The 14,027-nt window shown below is 39.6% G+C and overlaps 1 protein-coding gene across 4 annotated transcripts in view; it reads left to right on the top strand.

Annotated features, from left to right (window-relative positions):
* TMEM161B (transmembrane protein 161B) overlaps positions 1 to 8,859 on the top strand; it is a 100,480-nt gene extending 91,621 nt beyond the window's left edge. For 2 of the 4 annotated variants that reach the window (XM_039543213.1, XM_039543216.1), the window contains one exon: positions 5,728 to 6,045. In XM_039543213.1, coding sequence (XP_039399147.1) covers positions 5,728 to 5,754 — 27 coding nt within the window. In that variant the 3' untranslated portion in view covers positions 5,755 to 6,045. Of the gene's footprint in view, positions 1 to 1,434; positions 1,451 to 5,727; positions 6,046 to 8,823 lie in introns of those variants that run through there. The other 2 variants (XR_005600098.1, XM_039543215.1) reach the window with 2 other exon arrangements.
* The last annotated feature ends 5,168 nt before the right edge of the window (positions 8,860 to 14,027 follow it).

The raw sequence follows: 14,027 nt of genomic DNA, 5'->3' as shown, positions 1-14,027 counted from the left end.
TGTCTTTTGATGCAAATAAATAGTTACAAAATTAGTGTGAAATACTTAGTTTGAACTCAGTTACAAAAAAATGAAAGTAAGCACATTTAAAAATTGATTAGAGCTGCATGAAGCTGTTCCCCAGAGATTTGAACTCTTGTGCATATGCCCTCCAAGCTATCTTACTTATTGCTGTTTTGCCCATTTAGTTTGCAACTGGCTCACCTTGCTCATTTTTGCTGACATAGTTTATCTGATTACTTTAACTATGTCAGAAGTTTCTTCTGCAATTCTAGCAAGGCAGCTCGGTAACCATCTCTATTTCAGTGCTACTGGGCAAAGACAAACTTGTATGGCAAACTGTGCTGCGGTTTTGTAATGTATGCCAGTGAGAGACTGATGGCTTTTGGGATCAGGCCCACAGAGAATAGATTGTTACAACTGGTGACAGAAATCTGAATTTGAACTTTGGTGTCAAAGTTAATGTGCTAGTGTTAACCTACTGCACCACCTATATTCTGGTGTTTTTGATGAATTTGAAAAGGAATATGTTTTCAGTGTAAGGAAAGTAGTTGTATTAAAATTAGATATTCATAAACTGAGGCCTGAGGTCCACCAGCCTTTTTGTGTAATGCACAATCATCACATCTGCACATGCAAATCATTTAAAACAAAGGTTTACATTTACAAAGGACAGAATTGCACATATGTTCACAGTAACTGTGCATGCAAAAGAAGGTGGATAGACCTGCAGAAATGTATATGGACTTCAGTTATGAACACCTGTACTAGACAATTCAATACTGCTCTCCACTGTGTGGTGTGGGTAATGGGAAAATGATTAATTTAATATATACTAGTATGTCTTAGTACACACAACATCACTTTACAGTTCCATGTATACCTTTTCTTTTGCCCTCACTATCAACACAAAACACTTGTACAATTAAGAGGAATATACCTGCAGATTCATTTAACCCCATTCCTGTTTCTCTTCTTGTTCATGGGATGGCTGTTTAAAAGACCATCAGATGATCGCTTAGCCAGCCTGGCATAAAATAGCTGAGAATGGTTTTATCTAAAAATGTTCTAGAAATTTGCTTACATGGGGATGTCAAAAATGGATTTTTCCTTTGTGTCTCTATGACCATTTTTTGCACATGGTAAACAACAAAAACAAGGTGTGTGGGGGGAATACAGAATAATTTCACACCTGAGAATGAGTGGGCTGATTACTGTCATTTTGATGATGTGCCTTTTATATATTTGCAGTGGTTAAGAAAGAGTATATGGGTTGCAGCACGAGCACTTTAGAGTGATTCAAAATTATTGAAGAGCTACAAATTTTATAAAGTGCTTCAATTTGTTACTGACTCAAACAGCACTGTAGCAATTCAACAGAGCTTTTAGTACAGTCATATGCAGAACCTGTAAATGCTCTCCTAATCTTCCCAGGTTTGTCTTCTCTACATGCACTGGCTGGGAATGTTCCTGCCCATAAGATTCATTTGCCAAGACCATCACCTATGTAGGGTGCCTACATGATGCACAGGTATCATTCTGACCTGGGGTGAGGGGGCGGGGAAATACCAACTCTATCATAAAGTCAACCTAATTTTGTTGTTGGGTTTAGCCAGGTTAAAAACAATTCCTCACTTCTTTCAGAGAGGGAGAAAGCTTTTGATATTCCAAAAGCTAATTATCATGTTTTTAAAAGCTTTTTGAGGCATTTTGTTGGCTAATGTTGAAGAAGTTTGTGCCTCTAAAATGAGTCAGAGCACCTGAAAGTGTCTATCTCCCCTTAGTATGCATAGTCTTTGCAGCAGCTAAATCACATGGACACGAGGTCACTTGTCCTTACATATTTTATATAAAATCACCACTGCATTGCATAAATTGGTGAATTTAAATTGATCTTCTATTTCAGATGTTCTTTAGAAACTCTGACCACTTTCCTCCATCACTTGCTTGTCCTTGTGTTATTTTGGCATAAGTTATTTGATTTGGGTGCATAGCTCTTTTCCTGGCTATCTATCCTTTTAGCCTTTTTGTAAGTGACATAAAAATAGTTCTCAAAATGCTTCAGTCCATTTGGTGGTGACAGCAAATGGCTGCCCATCCTGGAAAAGGAGTGGAAGCCAAGCCAAAATTGGAGGAACTGGTTGAAAGGTGATATTGATATTGTGACATTTTCTATTGTAAAATAAATAGCGCCTCTCCACAAAACCAGAAAGAAGTGTTAGCTATGTCTTATCTACAGTATATCATAAACACTATGATTCATGTATATGTTACTCATGAGTAGAAGAGGGAATATCCCTAACAAATATTTTATTCTAAATTTTCTATTTTCTGCAAACAAATTGCAATTTTCTTAGATTTTATTTGTTCAAAATTATTTCTTGTCATTAGTATCATTTACTGATTGCTGTTTGAAATCACATGGTATTCTGAGTGAATGAATGTAACTATAATCAAATTTCTGGCATGAAGCTTTGTGGTAAGTGGAATTAAAACTCACTTTGCGTGAATATTTGTGGGGGAGTACTTAAAATTCACTTTGCATGGGTATTCAAGGAAAGCAAACAAGGAATGAAATCCTGTCTCCATTTATTTCAGTGGGGCCAGAATCTCCCACAAAGGGCATGAAAATGGCTGAAGAAAGTTCGTTAAATGTTGAACCAATATTCGCATAAATTTTGCATCAGTATTCACCCAGCTCTTCATATAATTATGAGTCTAATGCAGTCATCTCTTCAGAGAACTCATCAGGAATTCCTTAATAAGTGAATATATTATCACAGATATTTTGTATACTGTACTTTTTATACAGTTTTAAAATACAGGAAATAAAGCATTGATGGCCTGATTTTCAGACATGCTGAGAACCTCCAGCTTCCACTGAAGTGAAAAGGAATGGCTAGTTCTAAGTACTTCTGAAAATTGAGCCATTTAATGACTAACTAGGGGTAGGGGTGAACGTAATAATAAAATCTTACTGGTACTGGGGCTGGCTCTGACCCCTGGAAGGGGTGGGGCCTAGTGCAGAAGAGGTGGGGCTGGGGGCAGCCTGCCTCAGCCAGCCCATCTACGCTGCCTGGCCCCTGCCTCCCAGGGCTCCAGCAGTGATTTAAAAGGGCCTGGGGCTCCGACCACTGCAACACTTTAAGGAGGGTCCTTTGCCACGTCCCTTCATCCCCCGTACCCTCCCATCGATGGCCCTGCCAGTACGGACCCTACCGGCTGGTCCGCCGATATGGGAGGCAAAAGGAGCAGGGACGTGGGCTGCGTATGGGCCAGTACCAGCTCACTTTCATCCCTGACTAGGGGGGAGATTTTTCAAAGGCACAAATGGCAGTTATATGTCCTGTGACAGTGAACTGTCACATGGGTTGGGGAACTCCTTCCTCCCTCTTTCCCCCCCCATCACCAAAAAAAACCCCCAACCAAACAAACAAAAAGCCTCAACCAACTGTAGGCAGGCCAGCTGGATCTTATTAACCATGATCCTCTGAGGCTGCTGGAGGTGGGAGGGGCATGGGGGTCTGTATAAGACAGACCCAGCTCGTTCCAAGGGGTTAGGGGAAAGTTAGCTTCTGAAGGGGAATACTGCTGTTTCTTATCACATCTGAGTGTGCTGAGACTGACGAGTAACCCAGGAAGGTTAGAGTGGAGTACAGGAAAAGATGATAGACCCTTGGAAAGGAAGGTACTGAAGCAGGGCGAGTTTGGGCACAGCAGAGTGTGTAGTGATTACTCAATGATTACTGATGGAGCTTCCAAGAGAGCTGCTTTATTCTGTCTGGTTACAATTAATTGTGCATAATGAGCTTCATAGGGCTCTGCCCATTCTCTTGTTTTGGGAAGCTCAGCTCTTAAGGGCAGAGTACCCAATAACACACTTGCCTATCTTCAAACTCTGTTTCCTGAACTTCTGCAAATGCAGCTTTCAAATGGAATCCCTCACACTTATTCTCCTGTCCATTTTATGAGGCAACTTTCTTTCCTCAGCTGAGCTCAGGACATTCCCATCCACTTGGCTGTTGCCATGTTTTCCAAACAGCACTACTAGATTGTCATAGCTCCCTTCGATCTTTTGCCTGACCTTCTTGTCTTCAGGAAGGTCCTAATGGTTCTGGTGGCCAACCTTCATCAGTGTGGGGAGGGTAATATATCTCTTTCCCTAACACCTTGTTTACACTTAAATAGTGGCATGTAGGGTACAGGAACTATATTCGTAGCTACAGGGCATAGTAAAAGCAGGCTCTAGCCTCTCTTGTCACTGAAATGTGTAGCTACATGCAGCAGCAAAAAGCTCCAGTTGGGGGAGTCTCCAGCAGGTCCCCATTGCAGAAATCTTTCCCCAATGCCTCCCCTCTGTCAGAGCTTTTTCCTGCTGCCAGAGCCTTTAACTGAAGTGGGGAAAGGCTCTGGCAGCAGGACACTACACAAATGAAAACAGCAGTATAGAGAACTGTGTAGGGCATATGCCCTAGAGTTCAGGCATGTAAAGTGCTCTACTCACCTAAGTCATGCCTCATGGTCCACACTGCTATTTATACCCATGCTAACTGGGTGTGCAGTGTCTGTATTCTACACACTGCCACAAGTGTAGACCTACTTAAAGCAACCACATCCTGATCCAGATGTGCTGAAATGGTTACAGGACAAGATTCTGAAGTATCAAGCATCCCAATTTCCTTTGCAATCAGGACAGTTCCCATCTACTTCCCTTTTCAGGTCCTTTCACACCTGGGGATAATACTGGACACCAGAATGGCAAAGGCCCTTGTCTCTCTTGACAATTTTCAGGCTCTATCAGACATCTTTGGTTCGGCTCCCTCCCTTCACTGGGCCAGAGCAATTTTTCAGTGTCATTTGAGTCTCTAGATCCATCTACACTCTGAACCCCAAAAGTCTTTTCTTTTGGCCTGATGGCATTCTCTCTTCCTTAGAGGAAACCTTTTCTCTCCTATCAACAGTCTTTTTCTCCCTGTCCTGTTGTCCAATGTATCCCACATCACAATAGGTGTCCTTTACCTTTCCTGCCATTTCCTGGTTTCTTTCAGCAGAAATGCTAGTCTCTCAGGATTGGTACCTTCGTTATTGTTGGAAAGACCCCTATTTCATCTAGTGATGCCCCTGAGGCCTGCCCCTCATTTGGCAAGAGCCTTCTTCAGTTGCAAGGTTCTCCAGTACAATCAGGTATTTCCTTCTCTAGGTATTGCTGTTTGCCCTTGACTTTCCCTATAGATCAGATGGGGAAAAGAAGAAGCACAACAAGGAAAGTAACTCACCTTTTATTGTAGCTCTCTCTTCCCACCCTCCTAGTATCTGAGAGGAGAAACCAATGTATTTTTTTTGTAACTTACCCCCTGTTTTCTGCTCTTTTAACTTTTTTTTTCTCATTCTAGAAGTCTTTTGGAGGAAAGTGGCGTGGTGGCCTTTATAGATAGGACTAGACTGACAAATATTTTGTCTCTTAGTACTGATGTATGTGGTAGTAGTGATGCCCAGATGATGCATACGTCTTCTTGTATGAGGCTTAAGCTATCAGTTTTGGAGTTGAGATTATTTAATGATCCTCACTCCCCATGCCTGTGTGAGTGCATGCATGCAGCCCCCACCCACCTGATTTTAAAAGATTGTGAACTGTGGGTTAAGGTTTGTATGTCACAGAGCAGCTAACTCCTAATGTTGGCCCTGGACACAAGATTGTCAACTTTTATTTTTGTTCTTTTCCCTTAGCTTGCCAGCCCCACCCAGAGTAATTGAACAGAATCAGCACCTCCTGCAAAAGCAGAAGCAACTGCTGTGGACAAATAGCAGCAAAAGAAGGAGAGAGGAAAACTTTTCAATGAGAGCAAAGTATGAGAGCAAAGAGGACGGGGAGTGAGGAAATAACCTTTGTATTTACTGGGCCTACTGATGTCACAATCCCATAGGATCCAGGATATGGAGAGGAACAAATGCAATAAACTAGCATATTTATAGCAAAAGGTGCAAAAATTGTTTTCACACACATTGTTGTAACAACTTCTTTTTATATTAATCATGGCAGTGAATTTTTTTTATTAGAATGGGAATTGAAACAAAATATTTTCTTTCATCTATTGAAGACAATGGGTCTGATTCGCCTTTCACTTTACATCAGCGTAAATCAGGATTGACTCTCTTGAAATCCACAAGCATGTCAGAGATCTCACTTTTCATATAGATCTGGCAACGCTTTAGGACAGCCGTGAATGCAGCAGCTGTTTACCAGTGTACAGTAACTCTCTGCTCACGTTATGTCATGGAGATGGGGCATCAGGCTACAAAGTGGCATCAGTCAGAAGTAGTCCCCCTCTATTCCTCACCCCCTGAAAAAGCTTATGCCTATTTTCAGACCTACCAGTCCATTATAACTCATCTGAAGAGCCAAGCTAATAGATATTTAACAATGGAATCTACAGATAAAATACCGTGGCTTGGTTATACAGCTAATTACCATTATTTTCTAGGTTACTTTGGAAATGGAGTATGCAAAAAATAAAGAGCAAATATAGAGAACAGTATTTTGGGTGGGGGCGGAAGAGGTGGAAGGGGGAAGAAAGGTGATTATGAGATAAGAACTAAGGTTCAGATCCTCAGAGGTATTAAGGCACCTAGCTCCAATTGAGCTGAGTCCTAGCTTCTTTCCCAGACTGAGTCTATCCTATTACTCATGGTGGAGGAAAAAGCAAATCCAGTTTTTGCGACCTGTATCTGTGCCACGTGCTGGGGGAAGAAATTTAAATTCTAAAGATTCTACTCAACAAGTTACTGCAATGGACTCTGAGGTGCCTATCTCAGTAACAGCCCTCGGCTGATGGATCTTCGAAAGGAAATGTTTTTTCATCTACAGATGAATAAACTGAGAGTACAGAGAGGTGTTTAAAAAAACAACTTTTCAAAGTCTCCTCTAATTTGGATGCCCAACTTTAGATACCCAGGACCTGATTTTTAGAGGTGTTAAACACTCACAACCTCAACTAAAGTCAATGAGATTTACAAGTGAAAAATCAGGCTCTGAATATCTAAAATTAGACACCCCAAAATTGATGACACTTTTGAAACATCTCTTCCTAAGAAACCTTTTTTTTAAAGTGTGCCAGCTACATAGCCAAAAGTAGATACGAAAAGTTCTAAGTCTTAGTCAGATCTTCAGTTGGTGTAACCCCTACTCTTCTGTTCTAGCCACTAGACAAGTCTCAATTTTAAAATTATATCTCCCATTATCAACTTTCTGCTCTTCATCTAGTTTTTCTTCCTAGAAATACAGACTTTTATTCAAGAAGGTACTTACATGCATATGAGTCCCACTGAAGTCAATGACATTACTCTTATGCTTACAGTTAAGCATATGCTTAACTGCCTGGCTGAATTATGGTCTTATACATATCTGCTGATCAAACTGATCAAAGGTTTTTTGCATACAGTGAAATAATTAGGATCTAGTTATTCCCATTGTTGTACTAGTTAACCAAATGGACATTTGGGACAGGATTTGTCAGGGGAGAAAACTTTCTTTGTTTTTTAATTTTATACTTCCAAGTACAGTGTACCATGTGTGTATTTATGTTCTTTTAAAAATAATTGTCAATAAAAATCTTAACTAGGAAAAAGCCTTCAAATTTGTGTTCTAGTTCAGAATTGAGGTAACCAGACAAGAATGATTTTCAAAAAGTAAATAAATCTTCCAGTTCCTCTGGCTGAAAACATGCTTCACTGTTGTCTGCCAGGCAGACAATCTGCAACAGGGTTAGTGTCTTGTCACTCTTCACAGAAGTTCTTATTTATCAGCTAACTGTTGGCATATTTGCTGTCAGGCAATAAGTGGCAAGTTTTTTTTTAAGAGCTGTGTCAGAAATGTAAGTGAGTGAATAAGCTCAGGAACTCTGAATGCAGCAACTACTCCATGAAGCAGAGGTAGGCACAGAAGGGTTCCTGTTCCCTCACCTTCAGTTATGATTTAGGCTACAACAGATTGTTTCCAGATTCTCTCAGAATGGTGAGGTGACTGGTTGGCCTGGAGAATTAGTAATACAGCACCTTTTGCCTCTAGATGGCCTGTGCAAATCCAACCCAGGGCAGCCCAGCTATCACCAGTTGATGTCTGTTCAGTGGCCATTGGTTGAACTCAGTTCATTTCCTAGGAGATGGGTGTCCATATCACAATAAATACCACATCTGGCAATAATTAGCACTGATGTAAGTCTCAGCACAAAGACTGAGAACTGAATGGACATGGGGCATGATCCAACTCTACTTGAAGTAAATGGAAATGCTCTATGACTTCAGTAGCAATTGGATTTGGCCTATGGAGTCTAAAACTACCTCCTCATCTCTGGAAGTACTCCTGCCAGGTCAAAAAAACAAGCATAGTGGTAGGCTGTGGGGGGGATGTTGCACTGCCTGTGGTGTACCCATTCTGGGGATAAACAGTTTCAGTACCCAGAGCTGTCAGTCCTAGTACCTTTCACGAGTACTAAATTAATCTGAAAAAATAAATTGGTCTTTGTAAGCACTTGGCCCTTAAGGAGCTGTACAAAAAGTAATGAATATGTACAATATGAGGGCAATGATATGATGCCAATATTTGGACTAGTAGGTCCCACAAAAATTCCCTCTCCCCACTTAGGCTGTGGTAAGGGTGAACGTGCTTGTTGTGTGGAGGAGTGAGGGACAGAGGATATTCTTTTGTTTTCCCTTGAAACAAAAATGCTTCCTCATACCCATAATATAAGGGAGCAGCAGCAGAACCAAATGGCAAATCAGGTTATATTAAGTGCATTTGCTGGAAATATTTCTACTTTGTTCCAGAAAAGCCTAGTGAATTTGTGAGGTGTTCCGTGAGGAGAACTTGGATGGCCGGGGGAAAGGGACTGGAGATCTTTTAGAAAATACACAAGACTGCAAAAATGGCAAGTATGCCCAAGGAAAATATTTTGTTCTTCTGAAGTACTTTTATAACCCCAGGAATAAAACTAATCTCTAGCAAGGATTATTTAGCAGAGTCCAGAGTTGAGCTGAATTCCGTTGGAAGCAGGGAACTCAGCCCAACCTTCCCTTCAATTTGCCTGTGGAAATTTAACAAAGGGTCCCCAGAAGTCCTTGGGGTGCCCTGTTACGTCTCTATGGAAAAATATAAGGTGATATAATGCAAAGTAGCATTGTCTCTTCTGAAATTGCCACTGAGTAACACTATGCCAAATGAAATACTTCAGACAATTTCAGAGATGCTTCAAGATCAGATCATTAAAGGAAAGTGGAGTTTTCTTTTGCTGTAGATAAAACAATATTAGAAAGAAAAGATCTTACAGAGACTTCGGTGCTCCTGTAATGGGACAATTTATAAAAGCTCTTTGCTTTTCACAACTGGATGAAGAGAGCCTCAGACAAGTAGTAATAAGATGCTTACAAGTGTTTTGGCCTGTACAACAAACACAAGATTGTGTTGGCCAAGTCTTTGATGCAGCTTTTGATGCAAGTGGTAAACATTCTTTAATAGCCACCAGCAGCTAAGTATGCTGTCTTTGTTTACTTGTTCTGACTAACTACCTTCATTCCTTGATGTTACAGTACCAAAAGCTGTATATTTATATTCATTTCAACATTTATATGCACAAAAACCTGCGTTATCTGGCACTTTATCAACCGGAAAGCTCTATTAACTGGCATTTCTGATATCTCCCAATACAATCTAGTAACTGGGACTAATATACTGCCCAGGAGGTTATGCAATTGCACATTGTGCACTCTACTTTTATGCAAAAGAGGCAGAAGACAAGTAAGCAAGCTGATATCAGGGATTTATTCAAAAAAGCATCTTCTAGGGTGTGTCATAGGGTCATTACAGATTCAACCCAATCTTCTACACCTTCTACATCTACAATGATAATTGATGTTGATAATGATGACACTGAGGCACTGCCAGATACTGAGGTGTCTTCCAAATCATCAAAGAAAGATTAAATTATGTTCAGTATAATTTAGAGTTAAGTGTATATTTAGTGGTCTGGGTGTATGCCATGCACTGCCCATAGTGATATGTAGTGTCATAAGATAACCTACTGTATAGAAAACTTTACCTGTATACACGTAAGTACTTCAAGAAACCAAGCACACTGCAGTGCAGTACTTCTACTGGATTGGTGAGTACCTGCATACTATTTTATACTTTATTCATTTTATTGTATTCTAATTCTTTGAAAATTGGTATTCCATTGGTAAGTATAACTTTTAGTTACCCAGAATTTTTGACTAACCAGCATCCCCCATTTCCCCAACATGCTGGATAACAAAGCTTTTACTGTATTTTGATGTTGGTGTCTGTTTATTTCAAGTGGCATTCCACCAAAATGTCCCAAGTTTAATAGTTAAGTATCCTGTTTATATTGTATTCGCTGGTGTGCTAGAGAGAGGCTCCCCCATGCCCCTTTCCACTGGAAACACCGTCAGAATAATAATAATAATAATAATTAATGAATAAAAAATCCCTAATGACAAACAGGGTTTGCATTCCCAGATCTGTGACAAATATCCTGAGTCTGATTCTTAGACCCAACCAAGCTATGTTTAGCACAGGCCCTATGCCATCTTTCTGCTTCCTCAAGATGGGGGCACCTGGTGGGACAGGGAGGGGTCAGTTAGAGGAGCCTGGACTAATCAGGGATTGCCAGAGTGCCGGGGCACTGGCCAGGCCCCTACTGTCTCAGCATACCCCTAACATGCTTCCTTTGCCTGGGTGGGCTGGGAATGGGTGACCTGGAGCTGGGCACACCAGCTTTTACCACCAAAGGAATTCAACTATGCTAAGCAAATTGCCATCTGCAGCATTTCCAGTTGCTTTTGTGGTACCTGAGCAGCTCAAAGCAGCTGGAAAAGAGGCCTAAGGTCTGGCCCTCAGTATTTTTGTGAGGGTTTTGTATTTATTACATTTTTATAGCTCTCTTCACCCAGAGCACTTCACAAACTATATAGGATGAAGGGAAGGAATCACCACTAAAATACAGCCACTGCAGGATTGGGGGACAACAATTTTGTAACAGTAGATGGCCACAGTATGCAACAGTTTGTTGCAGAAGAACAATCATATGCAAAAGGAAATGTTACTAGATAGAATGTAATTACTCTCACTTGAATGTGCCCCTACCTCCTGAAAAATGCCATGGAATTTTTAATGATCACAAGTAATGACCTCACTTGATGTCTCAGTTGCAAAACAATATCTGTTACATCATATGGGGGAATTAATTCAGTACAGTTCCAGAGTGCCTCCTACTGCATCTCTAAACTACTTCCTGCAGCTTTCTGAGTTGTCCATGGAGGCTCCCATCCAGCTACGTCTGGGGCCTGACTTCAGTTAGCTTGTGCAATCAGATGAAATAACAATGGGCTGACTGGCAGTATACTCATTTCCTGGTCTATTTTAGGTGAAAATAATCTTCTGGTTCCTATGATGGAACTCTGAGATATTGTGGGAGGAGAAGAGCCACTATTATTGTCAAGGGATATGTTTGTCCCTAGTAACCTGAGAATGAATTTATCAGAATTTTGGCTGAAGTGAAAACAAACTATTCTTTATTGTAATCAAATGACTCCTAAAAATGTTGCTCAGATTAAATGATCTGTGTGCAAGAAGGGGTGAAAAGAATCTAGTAGTTATGGCGACAACAGGAGGAAAGTGACAACAACAAGGATACTATCATAGCCCACATCTTAGACAGTCCTTGATTGCGTAATTTGTGAAATGAACCATCTGTTCTCAAGAGAAAATTACAAAATAATGAATGGTATTAATGCACTCAACTCAACCAGCCATGTATTCCTTGACTGAATACTTTCAGGCCATTACCAAAAGCACATGATTCTGACATGGCAGACCTTTCCCATGAACTTCCATGAGCTTTACGTTTTCTGGAACAAAACGTTTCCAATGGCACGGAGAAGCCAGTACAACTCTCCTTTAGTTCACACAGTGTCTGTTGTCCTAGAAAGAAATTTTCCATGAAGTGTTTCATCTATGTGAGATGGAGTTACCATACCTGTTAGAAGTGCTGGATGCGAATAGAGCTTTCCCTACACTACCTTGTTAAATCTTACTTGAGAGAAACGATGATTGACAGCAGACACACAAAGTCTAGGTGTTATGAGTGGTACATAAGAACTAACAAAAATCTCTAGACTCTAATTTGTTTTGTATTAACAATTACAGCTTTTGCAAAAACAAAACCAGTGAACCTGTAAAACTCAAATACACTGAATATTTTGTGCTTTATGTGACTGTTGCAAAATGTCTGCATATTTGACACATTTTTATTTAAATTGAGATTTGTGTTTACCATCTTTAGCACTAATTATTCTGAATATTGCATCGATTATGAAATTCATCTGTGAATAGCAGTTTCAACAATAATGCTAACAATTTTCAATACTGAATACTAAGTTTGCAGTCCTATTTACAATCCTGTATACCCTGTGCCCTGTAATTGTGTTGCAAAAAAATCTGTACTTTTTCTACCATCTTTTTTTAAAAAAATACGTTTATTATGCCAACCTAATTATTGTGTGCTTCAAAAACTTTCCAAATTATTCTGGGAATATTATTTTCAATCATAAAGCTAAACATTTTATTGGCAGCTTTCTAAATGTGTAGCTCATATGTCTATTATGCTGCACAGTTTGGAAATGTGATTTAATATGAAAAAGTTTGAAAATTATGATAATTATAGTGTTTACTATATAGTTGAAGGACAGTGTGGGGAGGAGATTTGGGGAGCAGATCAGCTTTATGTGAAAGTTTATATTAGCCATAATTTCTTTTACATCTGTTTTTCTTTTGAAATGTAATGAATTGATGTCTCAAAATTCTGGGATGAGGGGGAAACTTGCAGGCTTTCTTGCAGCATTTATATCAATGAAGTGATATTTATTGTTACAAGCCTTACATTTGGTAGTGAGCTTTTTTACAATAGCACAGCAAATATTGGACTAACTATGGGCTACACAGTTTTCAGGATTCATAAACTGAAAGAATTATGAAAAACAAGATGAACATGATTTGGTATTGATGTTAAATATCACCCAGCAAAGCACAACTTTGCACTGGGTGTCACAGTTATATTTGTTAAATTATTCAGGCACTATGCATAGACTTTTCAAGCTATTATGCAGTTATGTAAGAAACTCCTCTATAGAGTAAAATAGATCCTTTTTATTGTACTATGTTTACAGATAGTAAGATCTTTCACATTTTTTTTAAAAAGCCTTAATGTGCAGTTTGTTAGACTTAAAGTTAATTTAAAATTAAGTTAAAACATGAGTGAAATCTCTTTGCTGGAAAAACAAACAGAACACCTTAGTGTCAGCTTTTTACAATCAGATTTCTGTAAATTTGTACATTTTTGATATTATATTTTTGAACTGTATAAGGGTAAAATATTTTAAATATCTCTCCAAGTATCCATTTAATATACAAGTCTCTGCTAGTACACAGTCTAGAATTAATTACATGTATGTTTAAGTCCCACCAAAACACAGACCCAAACCCCAAACTTTTTTGCTAGCTTGGAACATAAATACTTTGAGTTAAGCGATACTTCCCAGAAACCAAAGGCTATTTCTTTATCCAACACTGTAAATTTTCTCATTGTGGAAACTGGCTGTTTCCCTTCTAGCAGCATAAATGTTAGTCATGTAACACACTCTGTACAGTGAAGTAGCAAGGAAATGTTTTTTTTCCCCACAGCTGTTGGGTGCTTTTCGTCCCCACCAGCTCCTAAGTGTTGTGCTAAATGAAGAGATAAACAATATTTTCTCCAAACTCCTCGTCTGATATCACCGTTTCTTAGATTTTGTGCCGAGGATGCAGCAGGACGTAGAAACGCTTCACAGAGTCGGACAAGTTTTCTTGAGAGGTAAAAGAAGGCTTTAGGCCAAACATGCGCACTTATCTTTATCTTTCTGAAGTCAAAGCAGAGTGCCATTGCGTTCAATGGGACCAGGATCAGGCCCTGAACAGATGC

The sequence above is a fragment of the Mauremys reevesii genome, linkage group 6 (genome assembly GCF_016161935.1).
Source record: "Mauremys reevesii isolate NIE-2019 linkage group 6, ASM1616193v1, whole genome shotgun sequence".
Lineage (NCBI taxonomy): Eukaryota > Metazoa > Chordata > Testudines > Geoemydidae > Mauremys > Mauremys reevesii.
This window is presented reverse-complemented; position numbering and strand designations above follow the sequence as displayed.